The sequence below is a fragment of the Coccinella septempunctata genome, chromosome 9 (assembly GCF_907165205.1).
Source record: "Coccinella septempunctata chromosome 9, icCocSept1.1, whole genome shotgun sequence".
NCBI lineage: Eukaryota > Metazoa > Arthropoda > Insecta > Coleoptera > Coccinellidae > Coccinella > Coccinella septempunctata.
In genome coordinates this window covers 19,021,598-19,038,597 of record NC_058197.1, presented here as the reverse complement: position 1 = coordinate 19,038,597, position 17,000 = coordinate 19,021,598, and the positions used below count along the sequence as shown (strand labels likewise).

Genomic DNA, 17,000 nt, shown 5'->3' with positions numbered 1-17,000 from the left:
ACACAGAAAAAAAAGAATCATAGAATTTTCCAAAATGCACGATTAATTTCAGTTTACTCAATGTGGGTTTGCAATTTACCTTTTTTCTGAAAATTCCACTATCCAGAGTGCCCAGTGAAACTTTTCCGAAGAATAAAAAAGTTTTACAACAATCAAAAAACAACAAACGGATGAAAAAAGTTTCGAACGCATAAGACAATATTTTTTTCTACTTGAAAAAACTATTAATACTCCATGTCTTCGGAAAAAATATGTGCAGTTCCTGAATGTGGTGTGAAAGTGCCTAGCTCTGGTGTGAGATGGTTCAGTATTCCCGACAGTACTTCCTTGATTTCATCTGTTGTAAGTGGTAAAACTGTTTACTTCAGTAGACGTAGACTCTGGTTGAATAGTTTGGGTCTTGATGATGCATTTTTGGAAAAGGATGCTGTTGTCTGTGCGTTACATTTTGGGGATCAAGATTTTGAGGATCCGGAAGGAGGTAAGTAAACCGAAATATCAATATAATGAGTAACTCATTGTTAGTTCGTCTTTACTATTTATTTTTATCTTTTAAGGTAAGGCGTCTTTGAAAGAAAATGCTGTGCCTTCCCAAAATTTGCCTGCAAAAGTTGATACAGATGCTGATGTTTTCAAAATTGGTGACAACGAAAGCCAGGTAAATTGATTTCTACGAATCAACAGTTGTATATATTTCATATGAAAGTAATAACACTGTACCTGATTATGAGCAAGATTTACTTTTTAATAACCCAATTGAATATTATTAATTGCTGTCTGATTTTGACATTTGAAGATTTCTTAACCTACAGAAAATGCAGAAGAAAAATTGGAGCTTCAGCGCCATCTATATTGAGAATGATGAACTTTTATGAAGAAGATTTTTTTTTAAATTTTCGATCTTCATAATTGTTGAACCAATAGTTAACTGAAAACATTTATTATGAAAAATTTGAGAAACCCTCTTGAATTCCAGAGCACAAACTGTAACGAAAACGAAATAGAAACAGTGGAGAAAAGTGATGACGACGATGATGATATTGAAATTATAGAACCTCATAGGGAAATTATCACATTGGATGATGATGATTGTGATGATGATAACGGCCCTAATAAGGTAACATTTAAGCTATTGCTATTATATGCAAGGAAAACTGAATTTTTATATCTGTTAAGGTTGCTTCAGGAGAAAACGTTTCAACCAATAATACCATTCCTACGATAGTTAACGAGAAAATTCGTTTGTTACCTCCATCTAATTTAACCATTGAAAAGGAGAAAGAGAGCAGTCCTGTGAAGAAAAAGACTCTTTTGCCGAAAGTGAGGGTAAGTACTGCTTTATATATTGTCTCTTAGGGAAATATCCCTCCTTCATGAAAATTCAAACGGAATTTTCGGCAATGTTTCTTCCTCACCATTACTCAAACAAAAAGTTAAGTTCATAATTCTAAACACTGAATTGACGGGTTTTGTCTTATGTGCTCATAGGTCATCCTCAGTGAAAATAAATCCCCGTCTACTAACAGTAAAAGGGTAGATGAACCCCAAGTTGTAAATCAAGATAAGACACCAAACAAAGACCCCAGTAAACAAAACGGGAAAAAAATATCCGGAATCATAACAGCCGAGGGTAAAAGATTCATCGTTCAAGCTGCTACCAAAACAGGACAATTAAAAGCGTTATCTCCGATACTCATCAACGAACCTTCGACATCGCAGAGCCCAAAAAAATTCGTCAAAATTCCAGACATGAAAAAGATCAGAGTCGGTAAACAACCACCCATTTACAAGATGCAAGTTTTCACGGGAAAAAAGGGGGCCCAGCTGACGGATGCGGACGTTTCCGAAGCCTTGAAAAAACAGCTATCCCAGCTGCTTCAACACAAAGCCGTATTACAAGCTTCGATGATCAAAGAGGACAAGACGAATGACAAAACTGTACCGATTGTTGGTAAACCGATTCGTGTAATCGAAATCCCACCGTTCACCAAAGGAAACAAGGAAGATCGATGTGGTCCTTCGAAAACTGACTCCCCTGGTCCCCCATTGCATTTAATCCCTAACCCGAAGGAGGTACAGTCTCCCAAGCCCAAAGGGGTACAGAAAAAGAACAGTTCCACCGGGAAAAATGACGAAGTGGGAAAAAAAGAAAGTGGAGTGGATCCTAGCAGTGATTTTAAGTATGTAAATATCAGTGATATCCTAAGGAACGGGAGTGTTGAAGAGGGCCCTAAAGAAGGCCACGATAGCAGTGAAAGTATCGATTTACCACCCATCCAAGATGAAAATATCTCGGATGATGTCCCCTTTGGTTTCTCCGACATTTATAACCTCATCAATAAGTACATTGTAGACTTCAGTTTTGAAGTGTTGGGCACGAAATATGTGCTTAAGGAATGCGGGTTACATTTCGAACCCCAAATTGGTGATAAAAAGGAGAAGACAGTTGCGGTTGTTGGAAAATCGTCCATCTCCTGTAAAGATCCCCTTTTATTGAGCGGTATGAACGTCAGTATCGGCATCTCCAATAAAAACATAGATCCCAGGTTGTACTCGAAAAAAGTAACGCATAAATGCGAAAAGATCAACAGAGTTAACGCTGTACTGGTCAAACCGAACTTGGAAAGAATCGGGAAGAATCAGAAAGATTCCAACATCGTTACAGTGTCCAACAACAAGAACTCTTTGCTTGAAAATTGTTTAACAGGCATCAACAAAGCTGGCGATGTTAAAACCTATCTAGGTAAAAACAAATCGAATACCAAAAACACCCAAAGGAACGCTGCTACTCCTGTGAAGCCGAAAGTTGTGGTGCAACCCTCGAAATCGATTAAATCGAAAGACTCGCTGGATTTGAAGGCATCTAGCTCGACGAGCGTAAAAAAAACTGCCAAGAATACCAGGGAAAGGACCACTAAGGCTGTCGTGGTGGGTAACCAGAAGGAAAAGAGCCATAAACTGTCCGAAACGTTGGAAGACAGAAGGAAAGAGATCAAGAAGAAACGAACTCTGAAGATGTCCACTTCACGTTCCAGGAAATTATTCAAAATGCCCGTCTCACAGATGAACCCCGCTTTGAGGGCTTTGTCAGTCGTGGGGAGCAAGTTCAGGAAGAACAGGAGGTTGGTGATGGACAACGAGAAGGGGAAGAAGCCCATCGAGAGGAAAACCATCCTGAGGCCGATATTGTTGGATAAACCAGGTGAGAAAATGTCTATTTTATACTGACAACGTCTTTTCTTCAATTTATATCGGAATTTGACTTTGGATCCATCGGAGCATGTGCAGTTTCTCACGAAAGATCTGAGCATGTTCCACCTCGAGAATTATTGACATCGAAGCAGATTCTGTTGAGAAATAAATAAAAATAATGTGATGTCGATAATTCCTGAGTTAAAAAAATTGATTATTGAGGCAAATAATTCTTTTAGAACCAATCCCAAAGGAAGAAAACACCAATAAAGAAGAGGAAGAGCCAAGTGGTTCGACGAAGGAAAAATCGAGTAAAATAAGAACGAGAGGAGCGACTAAAGGGGTGAAAAAAGATTATAAAACTTTCAGTCTGTACGGAACGATGGAAGAAACCAACAGTGTCAAAACGAAAAGGAAGAGACCGACGAAAGTCAGTCCCAGTAAAAAACTGAAATATTCAGATAAAGTTGGGGATATTGAAAGTTTCCTCGAGGTCGTTCTTGAACCGGACAATAAAGGTAAGTACTTGGTTTAGTACTTCTAATTTTGAACTTATTTTCTACGATTACTAATTTTTTTTAGATGAAATGGAGTTGGATACTAGTAAAAGTTATAACACGGATGATACTTCGTTTTGACTATTGTAAATCATCCGTTATTTCTTGGAATTGGTTATCGACAGGAGGATTATTATTTTATCATGATTGACACGAATTTATACATTATAAATAATTGTTGACTTATACACTTTTGTTGATTTCTTTTGTAAATACTGTCCTGTATAGTTGCTTGATGAGTGAAGTTTATATCATAAGGAAAATTTATATTTTACGTATTTGTAAATAGTATTTCGGTTCGACTGTATGAATTTTTTTCCGTTTTAATTTTCTACACTATAAATGAAATACATTTTTCAAGAGATTTTTTTTCTTTATTTTTCAGTTTTCTACATCGTTGGACCCTATTTTTTTACAGTATAATTTACAATTATACATTCAGAAAAAACAACTCAAACTTTTTCAATCATTTTTGGCTTTCAATGAAATCTGATACACTTTATTATTTAATTAATATCTTATTTATTGTTCGTTACAATTTCAAATCGTTCGATATTGTTCGTAGGGAAGGAATGAGTTTTGAATTTTCAATGAAATTGGCCGGTTGTCAGTTTTCAAGTTAATCTATCACAAAATGTAGGAAATCGAACACAATTTCTCTCTGTTAAAAATCGTATTAATCTCAACAACAATTTGTATCATTTATAAATCTTCCTATTTAAAATTTGTCCAATCTTACAATTCATATAATTTTCACCAAACATTCTACGACATTTAGCAACTTCTCGATAAAGTTCTACGTTTTCGAACTAGGAATTCAGGTTGAGAGAGCCGTTTTGATATCGAAAAATTCACAAGGTTTATTTATTTCGACATAGGTTTTCGAAAATTTCAAAACGGCCCCCTGAAGATCTACTCCTCTTATATATTTATATCAATTTACAATTTCTTCATAATTGATGTGATTCTTGTAAATACTATTTCTGTTTTACATTTTATTCTTCTATAAAAAGTCGGTACTGTAAATTAACGTTTATTATCACAGTATGATATCCTATCTAACTAATTTTTAGTTGATTCACCGTTTGCAGTGCTCATGGTTAAAATCACTGGTTATTTCGAGCTTCATTCAAAGGTAAATGATGAATTTATTACATACGATTGAGGGAGAAGTCGGTGAGTACAAAATTCGCTTTGGATTTTGGTGAAATCCATCAGAAAATACTATTTTATAAAATATTTTTTTAGACTAATGCAGTTTACGAAAGGAGGGACAAATTGATATTTTTTCATACTCCCCGAGTAAAACGTGAAATCAAAATATGAAAATATGGAATTATCACTGATTTTCGCGGTGATTCAGGTATACAGGGTGAGTCTTGGACTCGTATGAATATTTTAACAGTGGATTCTTGAGGTCAAAAGAAACACTTTCTTCCTTTATCATTTTTTTCGAATCGGCTCGGTTTAAGAGATACAGGCTGTTGAAAAAACATAAATAAATTATTTTTAGTTCTATTTCACAGACGGTTTTATCGAATTGGATGAATTTTGAAATATAGTTTTTCATTTATTCGATGAATCTTTTTCGAACACAAGATATCACCCACGTTTTCCAGTTTTTTCATTATGACCATTACGTACCATAAAAATACCAAAAATTCAAAGAACCAAACTCTTGAGACTAAGGAATATTTGAACGTTTTGTAAACTAAAAGTATTCTTTATATTTCTTTGTATAATGAGCCATTTTCAAGTAATTTGATGTTCAAAAATTAAAAAGTATCTGTGAAATTCGAAAAATTGGTTACTTTGGCTGAATATAACTCTGTTTAAAAGATCCACAGATGTGTAGAGTCACAGATTTAGCTAGTTATTCTGAAGGTAATTTTGTTTTTCCAGTGGTGGCATAGCTCATTATGAAAACTTAAAATGTTATATCTTTTTATCAGGGCCGAATCAGAAAAAATTGTATAGGAAAAGAGTGTTTCTTTTGACCTACTGTTAAAATATTTGTAAAAGTCGAAGACTCATTCTGTTTTTGACCTTAGTTCTCACTATCCTATTAATTGAACAAATTTCCTCGCTCACTCACATCAAAACAACGGTTCACACACTGCTCTCGTTCGGTTTGTTCATAACAGCCACATCAGAAGGAAAAACGTGGTTTTTCCTCCTCTCGTTAAAATTCCCACTCAAACCACTGAGAAGAGGCAGGGCCTCAGTCCTTGCGAAAAAATCCTCCTCGCTGTTCCTCCGCTTGGTGCACAGAATAGTCTTGGGTGGCTCCGCCAACCTAGTAGGCTTGGGCAACGACAGTTCCACGTTCATCTTCGAAGGGTTGCTCTTGGAGCGAAAAAAAGGCCACCTGTCCTTCTTCCTCGGACTCAGGGGTATGTGTTCAATGTTTATCACTTGGGGGTTGAAGGTCACGTTCTTGCTGTCCGAGGGGGTCCTGCAGGTGCTGCCGGAGTCCACGCTGTTGCTCTTCGAACTGTAGATCTGCATCGACCTGTTGGATTCTTGGAGGTTGAGGTCGATGGCCAGGTTGGACAGGAGGTCCTGGTCGATTTCTTCGGGGCTGTTGGGTGATAGGAGGGTTGGGGTGCTCTGGTAGACCAGTCTGCACATCTTGGGGCTGTCTTGCTGCTTGTCGGACTCGAAGAAATCGAAGTGGGTCTCTAGGAAGGAGGGGGTGCTATTGAAGAACTCCTTGCAACCTGGGAATACAAGGGAAAATTAATAGAACTACTGTCAGGGCTCAAAAATTTCAATTAGATAAATTTGCAGGTGTTTACCTGCAGATATCATGACGTTATCAAGGATATCTTCAGCTGATTGAAAATCATCTGAGGAATTTTTATCTGGAACATTCCCAGTCTCTAAAATAGCATCGCATTCCCTCAAACGTGGCACTTCATTGATCGCTGATTCAAAACTGGAGTTAGTGGAGGGACTACTAGTCACAGATCTTTTCCTAAAATACATAAGATACCATAAAAACTGCGATATGAACAAATCCACACCCACCTTTCAAACGTTTTAACCTTCTGAAAATTAGCCACATTCACGACGTCATCAGCGCAAGTGCTCAAATTCCCAACGATCTTCAAAGTCCTCTTCATCAGTTTAGGCGTGTGACATGCGCTCTCACCCACGGAGCTCGTCATCAAGCTGGCCCTGGAAGATATGACAGATATCTCCGACAGGCTCTCGGGCGACGCCAACGGCGCAAGTCCGAACCAATCGTCGTGTATCAGATCGAATTTGGTAACCGGCGACGTGGTAGTCTTGATGTTCAAGCTCAGACTCTTGGGGTGCCTGGACGGCTCTATGTTCAGGTTGAAATCGGATATGTTGTCGTTACCGAGCATCGTCAACACGTGGTTTATCTGCAGGGGACTCGGTTGCGATCTGGCCGAGTGGTAGCCGTTGGTTACGGAGGAGGCGTTGCTCGGTAAGGCTCCGCCCACTAGGGTGGGCGACTGCAGGGACGTGAAACTGGTTTCTAGGTAAAGTCTGGTCTTGGGGCTGGATTCGGAGGAGGGCGATGTTAGCTCGTTCATTGTCGTTCCGCAGTTGTTGGACGATATGCTGGATATCCGTTGAGGTTTTCTTGGACCTAGGGTGGTTATAACCTACAATTTCAAGAGATTCAACGTATGGTTCGTCCCGTTTCCGTTTCAGCGAGGTACTGGTCTAAACTATGATTGTTGGAGGGGGGTCTGTTCGAAACTAAGCGGATTCCCATACAGGGTGTCCCCTTTAAGGTTCGAGGAAGGCTTGGTCTTGGGTTTTCTCGAGTTGTTTCGATGATTTTTGGTCTATTTGTGAATTTATAGCGTTTTTCTTGGTTTTAAACGGTGGGACACCTTGTTTGGGGGTTTAAATTGAGGAGGGATGTTATTTCACTGTTTTTTATCTATTGGACTTGTATTGTGATGGACTTATTTCAGTTTGTGTTCGATTCGGTTTAATTTCGAAGAAAAAAAAAAGGAAAAAATCAAAAAACATGATAAGCATTCAAGGTAGTGCAAGTGGGTACAGTAAAGGTGTATAAGATGCTCCAATATTTAACAATATCATGGTTCTCTTATCCGAGAAGTCCTTCATCAATGGACTTGAGTGTTTTCAAAGAGATTTTCACCATTTAGAGTCTTAAATAATGATTGTGGGTTCTCTGAGAATTTTGTTAGGTTTTTAATTGTAACTTTGAGGCCCTTGAACTTAGAAATTGCCCGTTACTCAATTTATCGTTCATTTATAAATATTGACATGTTTAAATCATCCATTGGATAAATATCTGAAGCAACTTATAGTTCAAGAGGAACCACATCAAGGGGGTACACCTGAACTTGAGAAAGTTTCAAGGATTGGCGTTTTGGTGATTATTTTTGGGTCACCGAAACATCCCGATACCTTATGTCATGAGGTGGAGCTCTTGAGTCGTGAGACGAAGTCGACGTTTTGCTTCTGTTCCTTCCTCTTACCGTCCCACAACGCACCACCTGGTTTTTATGGAAAAAAGAAACAATGGAAAATGAAATAAAACAATCGAAAAATATAAAAAAGGTATATTGACAGATCGGTGGGGGTGTAATACAAAATAAATACAGTCGACATGCAGAAATCGAGGGGTTAATATCTAAGTATCGGGTAACAAATTACTGGGCCTTCATTCGGAACCGATTTGAGTCTTACAACCTAGGGATTCTGTCCGGGAAGGGGCTCGAAGATAAAAAAATACTTCATTCGATAAAACAGTTAAAATATATAAATCCAATACAAAATCTCGTAAATAATAAAAGCTCCTCGAGTCCCTTCCGATGAAAATCCAGTAAATCTAACAGCAGATCAACACTTAACAATCGATTCTTCGACATCGATCAATAAAATAAACTGGAAAACCAACAAACACTGATTCTATCATGCTATTTCCTCACAAACACTGACTAAACTTGCCACTGTGCTCTCATCTCTCGAACGTACCTTTTGGAGGGCGCTCAACACCCTGTCCGGCATGTGGTCTTGTATCATGACCGGGGAGATGATCACTTCGTCGAAATCCACGTTTTGGGCCCACAGGGCTTGGTAGACAGGTTGCCTCTTCGATATGGCTTGCCTGCGAAGAAATTCATAGTAAGAAGCTTGAAAAATAGAATATTGGGAATTTGGAAGGTTTCGAACTTAAAATGTTCAATCGGGGATGTCCAATCGATGGATTGCATTCCTTTAAGGCTCTGAAAGGAGTAAAAATGAGTGATTTTTTGAGAAATCATGCAGTGAAACTCATTTGTACTCCTGCTAGATTTTTTTTTAATGTAAAATGTATAATTTGGGTCAATGGATCAGTTCTTTCGAAAAGGGGGACATCAAATCATTCAATTCTTGCGTAAACATTCCCCTATATTCACACATCACTCAAACAAACACTACTTAGGGTCAGAGAGAGGAAACGGGAGCAGTGAGAGAAAGAACCATGCAATTTCTACCGTTCTAACTAAAAAACCAAGAGTGGCTCTTTCAAGACTTAGTTACCTCCAACTTTTGTCATATTTTTGTCTGAAATTAATACAGAAAAGATAGGTTATTAGTTCTGTACAGATTGTTAGTTTAGATTGCAATCATTCCATTAAGCAGTGCATCGGTTAAACTACTTAGTGAAATTAAAGTAGAATGAAGAATTCAAGGTACATTTCGTGGTTAAAAAACATTCGAAAAAGTACCTTGAACTGAATTTTTCCCTTAACCGTACAGAATAACCGAACACTTACTCTCCTTTCGTTGGATGGTGCCTCACAACGTGGATTATCCTCCCTGGGGGGTATAGGGGATGATGACTAGTTAGGGCTATCGATGAATCGCTAGGGTGTAGGCTCTCCTTTCTTGCCCGCTTTTTAGATTTCGAATATTCGCTAACAATCGTGTCTCTTTCACTCATTTCCACCACCGAGGTAGGTTGGATGCATCCGCAACATATTATCGAGCATGTTATGGTCTTCCACTGAAATCCATAGGATAAATTGAAGTAACATTAAAATAAAACCTATAAAATTTGATTTTATAGATTCCAAATAATGAACTCACCTTGGGATCCACGCTCCTCTTGATAGCAGTTATGAGATCAGCCCTTAGGGCTTCCATCTGATGTAGCCCTATCCTAGGCACAACGTCCTTCCCCACCACGACTGAAATCGTGAATTTTTTACTATATTCCACGGCTGGCATACTCAACAAACCCCCTGGGGGGGCGTAACAGTAACATTCCAGGTTTTCGTAATGTTGCCTGAGCAAAATCCCAAGGATTGAAGCGGTACCTACGTAAAAACAAGGATTCAGCGCCATCTAGTGAGAATACCTAACCTAACCTAACAAATAAACCATAGAAGTTGGACTTACCAGCCCCAAGGGAGTGTCCAACAAGGACCAATTGAAAAGTGTTGGTTCCTCTCTCTAAATTGTGCTGAAGAGCCGCTTCGATAAGTCTCTCTTTCTCCAGATGATTGTAGATGTATTGAGCCGCTTGGACCATCCCCTTGTGCCCCAGCCAATCCTCCTTGATGGGATCCAGAGGTATAGTCTCACCCTCAGCGTTCAGATCCGTCAGTATATCCTGCGAAACTCAACTCATCAAGTACATCCCTTAAGTTTCATCCAACAACTCACCTGCATACTCAAAGTACCCCTGATACTTATGACCACCTTCCTCCTGTCATAGTCCAAAGCTATGAAAAACGGCGTCTCCCCCACATCGCAGTGGTAGGTGGCGTAGACGATCTCTATGTCCCCCTCCTTGCACAACTTCTGCAAGACGGCGTAGTTACATCTGGAAGTTCGGGTTGACGTTACGTCAAACTTTGAGGTTAGGGTCTCCAGTTCTACTCACTTGCAACAGTTGTCGTTTATGATCTCGGGGTCGACTGTCAGCTCGCCGCTCTTGCTACAGGGGAAGCAGCAGCAGGTCAAGTTCGAGCACACCTTGACGAAACCGAGCTTGTTGCTCATGACGTACATGGGCCAGCCGTAGGCGTGTACGGCGTAGTGGGCGTAGTGTATCACAGTCTGGAACAGTTCCAAGTCCTGCCCGCCCTCGTGGAGCGACAGGAATTGGGTGCGGGGCGTAACGGGCACCCCTGAGAGGTACTCGTAAGTGTCGTTCAACTTCTGCGAAGAAATTACAATTTAATCTCATAATTTCCCAAAAAATACACTCCTAACCTAAAGTTAACGTCATATGTCATTCGAGTAACGTATAATTAACGTCATATGTCATTTGAGTGACGTATGATTAACGTCATATGTCTTTCGAGTGAATTTAAGTCGAGTTTTTAGCCACTTCTTGTCGAACTTCTCTTTCTGTACCTGTTCAATGATGTTTTTCCTCTCTATCTTCTGGAATTTCCTCAACAGCACCAAGCCGACCAGGACATCGGAAGGTACGACGTCCAGATCCCTGAAAAAGTCCGACAGCAACTTGGCTATGTCCGAGAAAGAGTTCCTGTTCCTGTCTGAAGCTGAGTAACAACAAAATAGGAATTTGCACCTCTGTTGCCACCGGTCCTGGTAGGCCCTCAGTACTTTTCTGAGGGAAATATTGAAGGGTGAAGGTTTGGTGGTGGTTAAATGAAGTCTCTTTTACCTCTGTCTCCAGTTCCTCGTGCTGTTGGACCTTTTGTATTGGTATTTGGATTCCATCTCCCTCATCGATTTTTGGTACTGCTTCATCTTGACCCAAGATCTACCAGCTGCATCGTATGTACACCAGACTGTTATAAGTACCGAGAGTAACAAGCAGCAGTTGAAAATGACTAGACCTAAAATATACTCTTTGGCTTTCTCTATTTGGCAGGTTTTGTAGAAGGTGACAAGCCAATAGACTCCAGCACCTAACAATCCACCTTCTATGGACATCACAACTGAAACAATGAAATATTGTTTGAGAAAACAAGTTTTTAGTTTGCTCACACTGTATACACTCACCAACTCTAACATAGAGGACGTACTGCATGGATTCCCTTGGTTCTTGATCGAGAATAGTACCTTTTAACGCTATGATTGCTACAGCTAACTCGAGAACCATTGAAAAGACTAGAATAATCATGTATCCTATGATGAACCACCATAGCCAAAAAACGCAGTCTTCCTTCTTATCAAAATGGACCAAAATCAGCAGGACGGTCAGTACTATGCCCCTAAAAAATGTCACATTAACTAGGGAGGCTAGGAAATTTTGTTTTCCTCTCAAAACTTTTCCAAAAATGGGCTTTTCTCGGTTATTAATGGTCTAGTTTGAATGGAAACGGTAACATATTGATATATATTTTCCCTTTTCCTTGTTTACAGTCATAAAACATCATAGAAATACCAAACGTTGATGTCATAAGATTATCGCTCATAACGTACATAAATATAGTTTATTAGCGAATAAAGCTGAATGGACCTGAATCATATGTGTTATAGATTGATAACAATTGATGCGTCATATTTTATCTAACGTGTTTCCTATTTTATCTCATTGTTGAATAATTTTCCGATGACAACTCTGTTATCTACAACCGGAAAAGCTGAAGTCACTGAATTTCCTCCATTATTTTCCCCAAACGTCATAGAAAATGTATCCCATTATAATTTGTGGTCTCTATGTAAATTCAAACCCGATCGAGACGGATCGAACGCCGCCAACCGCAACCGATAAAAACCCTTCTCAAACTCTATGCGACTGTCCGAGACGAAGTCGTGTCGCTGGAACAACCCCCTGCCAATTATTCCACCCCCCGCCTCGCCACCTCCTAATCCCCGGAAGCGGTATTTCAATCAGAGATAAGTCCAAGGGGCAATTTCATGGAGACGCTCTCTGCCAAATTCAATTCTGCATGCTTCGCCCCAGCCATTCGTAAATTTCTCAATTTCATATTTCCCAAGACGGAAATTTTCAACCCCCCGGTCCATCAAGAAAATGGACCTGCTGCGGCCGAATTTAATATTTAAATGAGGCGCTCTCGTTTTAATTGGCTCTATGCATATTTCACAGAAACTATTATACTCTCTGGTGTATTATTTGGCTCTCTGGTTTGGCTCTGGAGCAAAGAAATAAACATAGACATAGAGACATGTCTCTATGTCTATGTTTCAATGTTATAACGATTTCTATGCATATTTCACAGAATTATTATACTCTCTGGTGTATTATTTGGCTCTCTGGTTTTGCTCTGGAGCAAAGAAATAGACATAGAGACATGTCTATGGAAATAAATAACGATTTCTATGCTCGCCAAAGGTCCTCTCTTTGGTTCAGCTTTGATGCATAGAAATAAATAATGATTTCTATACTCTTTAATCTGTGTAGGAAAAATAATATTCTGTGTATAATTCAAATATTTGCGTAAAGATAAATATTTTCAGGTTCGTAGACAGGACAATAAAGACCAAGAGCGCTGTTTGTGTCCTTCAATTTAAGTCCATAATAGTTTAATGAAGGATTTGCATGGAGTATCTAACAAGTCTATTCAATTTCCATTCATTCAACTGGAGATCTCGAAAAAATGACGTGGGTGATTGCATCAAATGTAATGGCATTCAATGCTCTTCGAGTATGACCCTAGGGGGTTGGGGAATTCAATAATTCAGCAACCGATTACGAGGGTGAGTGTTAATCCCTTGCAACAAAGTGTAGTTAGGGTGGTTTCAAAGCGACCCTTAAAAATAAGACAGTGAAATATGGGTGCAATAAAACAGAAGTGAGTCACTTCAATTTCTGAAGATAATGGTTTGATCCATTTGAATAATGAAATGTTGACTGGAACTGATAACAGGGCGTAAATTCATCTCGAAAATGTTAAATTATCACGTTTCTTCGATATCATTCCACGCTGGATATGTTCCGAAAAAATTGTACACTGGTGTCAGGTCTGGAAAAATTGACAGATCCTCTCCTGAACTTACCAAATAAGGTGCATGGTGAACAGAAACACGCCGGGCACCACCAGATCGTCCGACCCCACCGACCACCTCCTTCTGAAAGCAACCAATCCCGGCATTTTCGTGCCACACTGTATACAAAAGTCTTAGGAAATTCTGGCAGGAGTGAGCGGCTTATCCGAAACGCACTGTCTATCGTTCACACGGCACAAAACCGACCGGCACATATCGTCTGCTGTCAAACTGCCCGCGTCTTGTCCTTTTCAAGATCGCAAGGGACACCCTGTAGACGAGCCGGATCTCCGCCTCACGGGCCTTTTTGCGGGTAGCACTTGAGACACATCGTGGCGATTAGATCTGCAGACAAACAATGCAATTTTATGTCTGGAACTGTGGAAGATAAATTATTTTATTTATCTGTTTGCGATTGTGCAGAACCGGACTGGTAGAATTTAACGATCACAGAATAGATATGAGGCTTAATGGGACGGTTGATCGCATTTTAAATAGAATGTCAAGGCCGTCAAATTTGTCATTTAAATTTACTTGTAAATTTGCTAATTGTTTTCTGATTTTAAAAGAGAATGTGTGTATTTTCGAAGGTAATCTACAGTCGGATTTGATTTTTATTTAAATGGAAGTATTCGGTCCAAACTTTCTCATTTTCTATGACATCGATGAAACGATGAAAATTCCACTAAAATTTTTGTTGTCCTCAATGTTTTTCAGACATTCAAGTCTTTAATGAAGGTAAAAAAAGTCTGAAATTATCCAGTAAAAAGTATTGCATAAAATATTACTGTAACTATTCATATTTATTACAGTTTCAGTGTATGCCTCTGTGGTCCAGTTGAATCTTAGAGCACAAACCATAAATACTCTCGGTATTTGCACCATAGATTAAATGAACAGTTAATCTATGATTTGCACCACTCCAAAGACATAGAATAGTTAGACCAGGATAACTATTCTCTGCTTTATGAAGCATGGAGTTGACGAATATGTCATTCTATGTTCCTATGGCAAGAGTTACTCCCAGATTATCATTAGGGGCATGTTCCTTTGTATAGAATCACATTTCAATGTAAAATGCGAAGCTGAAACCTCCTTTTCATTATTCAGGCATCGGATAACCGTCAAAATTCAACTTTCATATCTCAAGAACAACAACCGCTACATTACATACTAATGGGAAGCAATGAAAAATGAAAATGCGTTCTAACTCGTCGGTTTTCGAATGATTCTGGTTCCGAGACGTTGACCGTGACGAAACTGAACGGCGGACGTAAACAAAATTTTCGGAATAACTACGTGGAAGTGCAAGTATATTGTCAGTCGTCATCTATTATTATAAACACGCGGCGTGTGAATAGGTCATTCGACCCGGTCGTGGATGGTCACCTTTAAATTTTCGAGCCTCAAGGCGAACAATCGAAATCGTTAACTGGCATTTCTGACGATAGGAAAAGGTCTCCGAGGTCGTTTCGTATCCTAATAATTTAGAGGCTGCTCTTTCAAGGATCTTCGATAAATTATTCCAATCCGCACCGTATATTTTATTTGAACCGCCGGTGACACAGTTTTGAAATTTTTATCTATGCTCTTTCGGAAAGTCTGTGCCTTTTTGATAATCGAAATCTCTATGATAAAAATCAAAAATTCTATGCGATCTTATATTCTATAAATGGAGCACAGAGCAGGGGTTGAATTTTCAACAACAAATTATCTCTATTAATTTATGCAAAGTTTTGGTTTTTCTTTATTTTAGCTTTCGATCTGAGAAGACGAATTTGGTAATGTGAATCAACTTAAGAATTATCACATCCAGTCGAAATCAAGAGGTTATTGAAGTCTTTTCCTCTTTTTCATGAATGAAAAAGAGTGAGTAACAATTTGGAAACGTAAGGAAAACTCCAGGAAGGAAATTCGGACCTTGTGAAATACGCAATCTACTATGTTTTCATTCATAAAATCTATCGTTAAAGGCCTTCCCCCCTGGTTTTTCCTGTTGAAATTACGTGCTTCTTCACTCACCTGAAGCACCCCTACTTGTACAGTTCAAGCGGGGCCGAAATCAATGTTTTGCAGCCTGGGTCACATGTGTTACGCCACACTTCACGCACAACCGGCGACGTGGTACAGTTTCAGCGATTTTTTTTGTGGAATAAACGCGAATTCCTTGAAATGAATCATGGTTTAAGCTAGGATTCCCCAGCCTACTTTGCTTTTTGGTGATTGTGACATTAGAACGGGCCAGCGTACTGAGCGACGTCTAGCTAGCTGACTGGCGACGTTGCCAGATGGGGCGGGTGGTTTTTCCTCGAAAAAAAAATCGGTTTTTATCAATTTATGAAATAAGATCTATGTTCTTGTTGAAATGAAAGTATTCATTTCTGGAACATCTTAAAAGTGGGATAGTTATTCCTGAAAACATTTACTAGTTGCTCCAGATGGTCAGAAGGGTGTTTGGAAAGCTGCAACCCGAAATACATTTCCTACGAAATGGTTATTGGGTTACTTCAATAATAATATTGAACTTTACCCACTGTCCTTAGATTAAAACTCATTTCCTAAGCCCTAATTCTATACCGAAGCGAATGCTTTCGCACGTATTAGTGAGACTACAGGGTAAGGCTTGCAGATGTTATTTATGTCTGGTTTATTTAGACAAATATGGATTGATATGGACAAATGAAATAAATCATCTTCACCTATTGAAGGTTTCAAAATCCCATGCTCTTTAGAGTCTTTAGGAAACAACCGATCTAGACGCAAGGGTGCTTTTACCAATTATATATTCATCAAAGGAAAATTTCGTAACTCCGACAACAGAGCCTGCCATTAACGGCTTACTCCATATCGAATACAGTAGCCAGAGACGGGCCAACTATAGGAAATGTTCCGGTTATTTTACACTGATAAGAGATAGGGGGATTTCGCAACTCCCTCATTCAGCCCCTTTCTCGAGGATCCTATTCTAGGCATGCGTGGCGCCCTTAGAACAATTTTGAACGTTCCATCAATGAAATTCGATACTTCCTCTTGCAACACTGCCTTCCTACGAATATTTGAGGAATATGGATATGAAAACGATTGAAAATTTCATCAGATTAGGGTGCTAATTGTGATAAAGAAAAAAGAAAATTCGTATATGAAAGTGGTGGATGCGCAACTTCGTTTTGAATTTGTATATTGAAAATGGTGGATGCGAGAATTGAAATTATTCAATGAGGTTTTATGTCAATTTCCCGTTTTGTATAGATTCCGGAAGCACTCATCATAAATTTTGCAATTATGATTTTGAAAAGTCTTGCAGGCGAACTGAACAAAAAT

General features: G+C 39.0%; 2 protein-coding genes and 1 long non-coding RNA gene across 4 annotated transcripts; 1 reads left to right on the top strand and 2 right to left on the bottom strand.

Annotated features, from left to right (window-relative positions):
* Nucleotides 1–16: 16 nt before the first annotated feature.
* On the top strand, nt 17–4,114 carry LOC123320697. The gene is made up of 7 exons (XM_044908093.1): nt 17–481; nt 558–658; nt 977–1,117; nt 1,177–1,326; nt 1,489–3,202; nt 3,432–3,710; nt 3,775–4,114. The coding sequence occupies exons 1-7, from the start codon at nt 235–237 to the stop codon at nt 3,828–3,830; spliced, it is 2,688 nt and encodes an 895-aa protein (XP_044764028.1). The 5' UTR covers nt 17–234; the 3' UTR covers nt 3,831–4,114.
* On the bottom strand, nt 505–801 carry LOC123320750. Its single transcript, XR_006538792.1, has 2 exons — nt 721–801; nt 505–670 (listed from the first exon to the last, which is right to left on the bottom strand). It is a non-coding gene; the product is annotated as an uncharacterized LOC123320750 (long non-coding RNA).
* A 1,686-nt stretch (nt 4,115–5,800) lies between the features above and the next one.
* LOC123320692 (diacylglycerol lipase-alpha) lies at nt 5,801–15,931 on the bottom strand. Of its 2 annotated transcripts, XM_044908078.1 has the most exons (14): nt 15,702–15,931; nt 13,692–14,024; nt 11,730–11,941; nt 11,389–11,665; nt 11,112–11,331; nt 10,636–10,913; nt 10,416–10,575; nt 10,149–10,362; nt 9,837–10,066; nt 9,524–9,753; nt 8,739–8,871; nt 6,780–7,387; nt 6,548–6,726; nt 5,801–6,469 (listed from the first exon to the last, which is right to left on the bottom strand). In XM_044908078.1, the coding sequence occupies exons 2-14, from the start codon at nt 13,784–13,786 to the stop codon at nt 5,859–5,861; spliced, it is 3,447 nt and encodes a 1,148-aa protein (XP_044764013.1). In that variant the 5' UTR covers nt 13,787–14,024; nt 15,702–15,931; the 3' UTR covers nt 5,801–5,858. The 2 variants fall into 2 exon arrangements, with proteins under 2 accessions (XP_044764013.1, XP_044764014.1); XM_044908079.1 differs by lacking the exons at nt 5,801–6,469; nt 6,548–6,726 and adding an exon at nt 8,169–8,257 and having other exon boundaries at nt 7,265–7,387; nt 15,702–15,928.
* Nucleotides 15,932–17,000: the final 1,069 nt, after the last annotated feature.

Bases quoted from the DNA above. Each gene is read 5' to 3' on its own strand.
- LOC123320697 (XM_044908093.1), top strand. From the start codon at position 235: ATGTCTTCGGAAAAAATATGTGCAGTTCCTGAATGTGGTGTGAAAGTG. The intron at 659-976 runs GTAAATTGATTT...CTTGAATTCCAG, and splicing joins TTGGTGACAACGAAAGCCAG to AGCACAAACTGTAACGAAAA. The intron at 1,327-1,488 runs GTAAGTACTGCT...ATGTGCTCATAG, and splicing joins CTCTTTTGCCGAAAGTGAGG to GTCATCCTCAGTGAAAATAA.
- LOC123320692 (XM_044908078.1), bottom strand. From the start codon at position 13,786: ATGCCGGGATTGGTTGCTTTCAGAAGGAGGTGGTCGGTGGGGTCGGAC. The intron at 10,363-10,415 runs GTGAGTTGTTGG...TGAGTTTCGCAG, and splicing joins GGGGTACTTTGAGTATGCAG to GATATACTGACGGATCTGAA. The intron at 8,872-9,523 runs GTAAGTGTTCGG...ATTTCTTCGCAG, and splicing joins CACCATCCAACGAAAGGAGA to GCAAGCCATATCGAAGAGGC.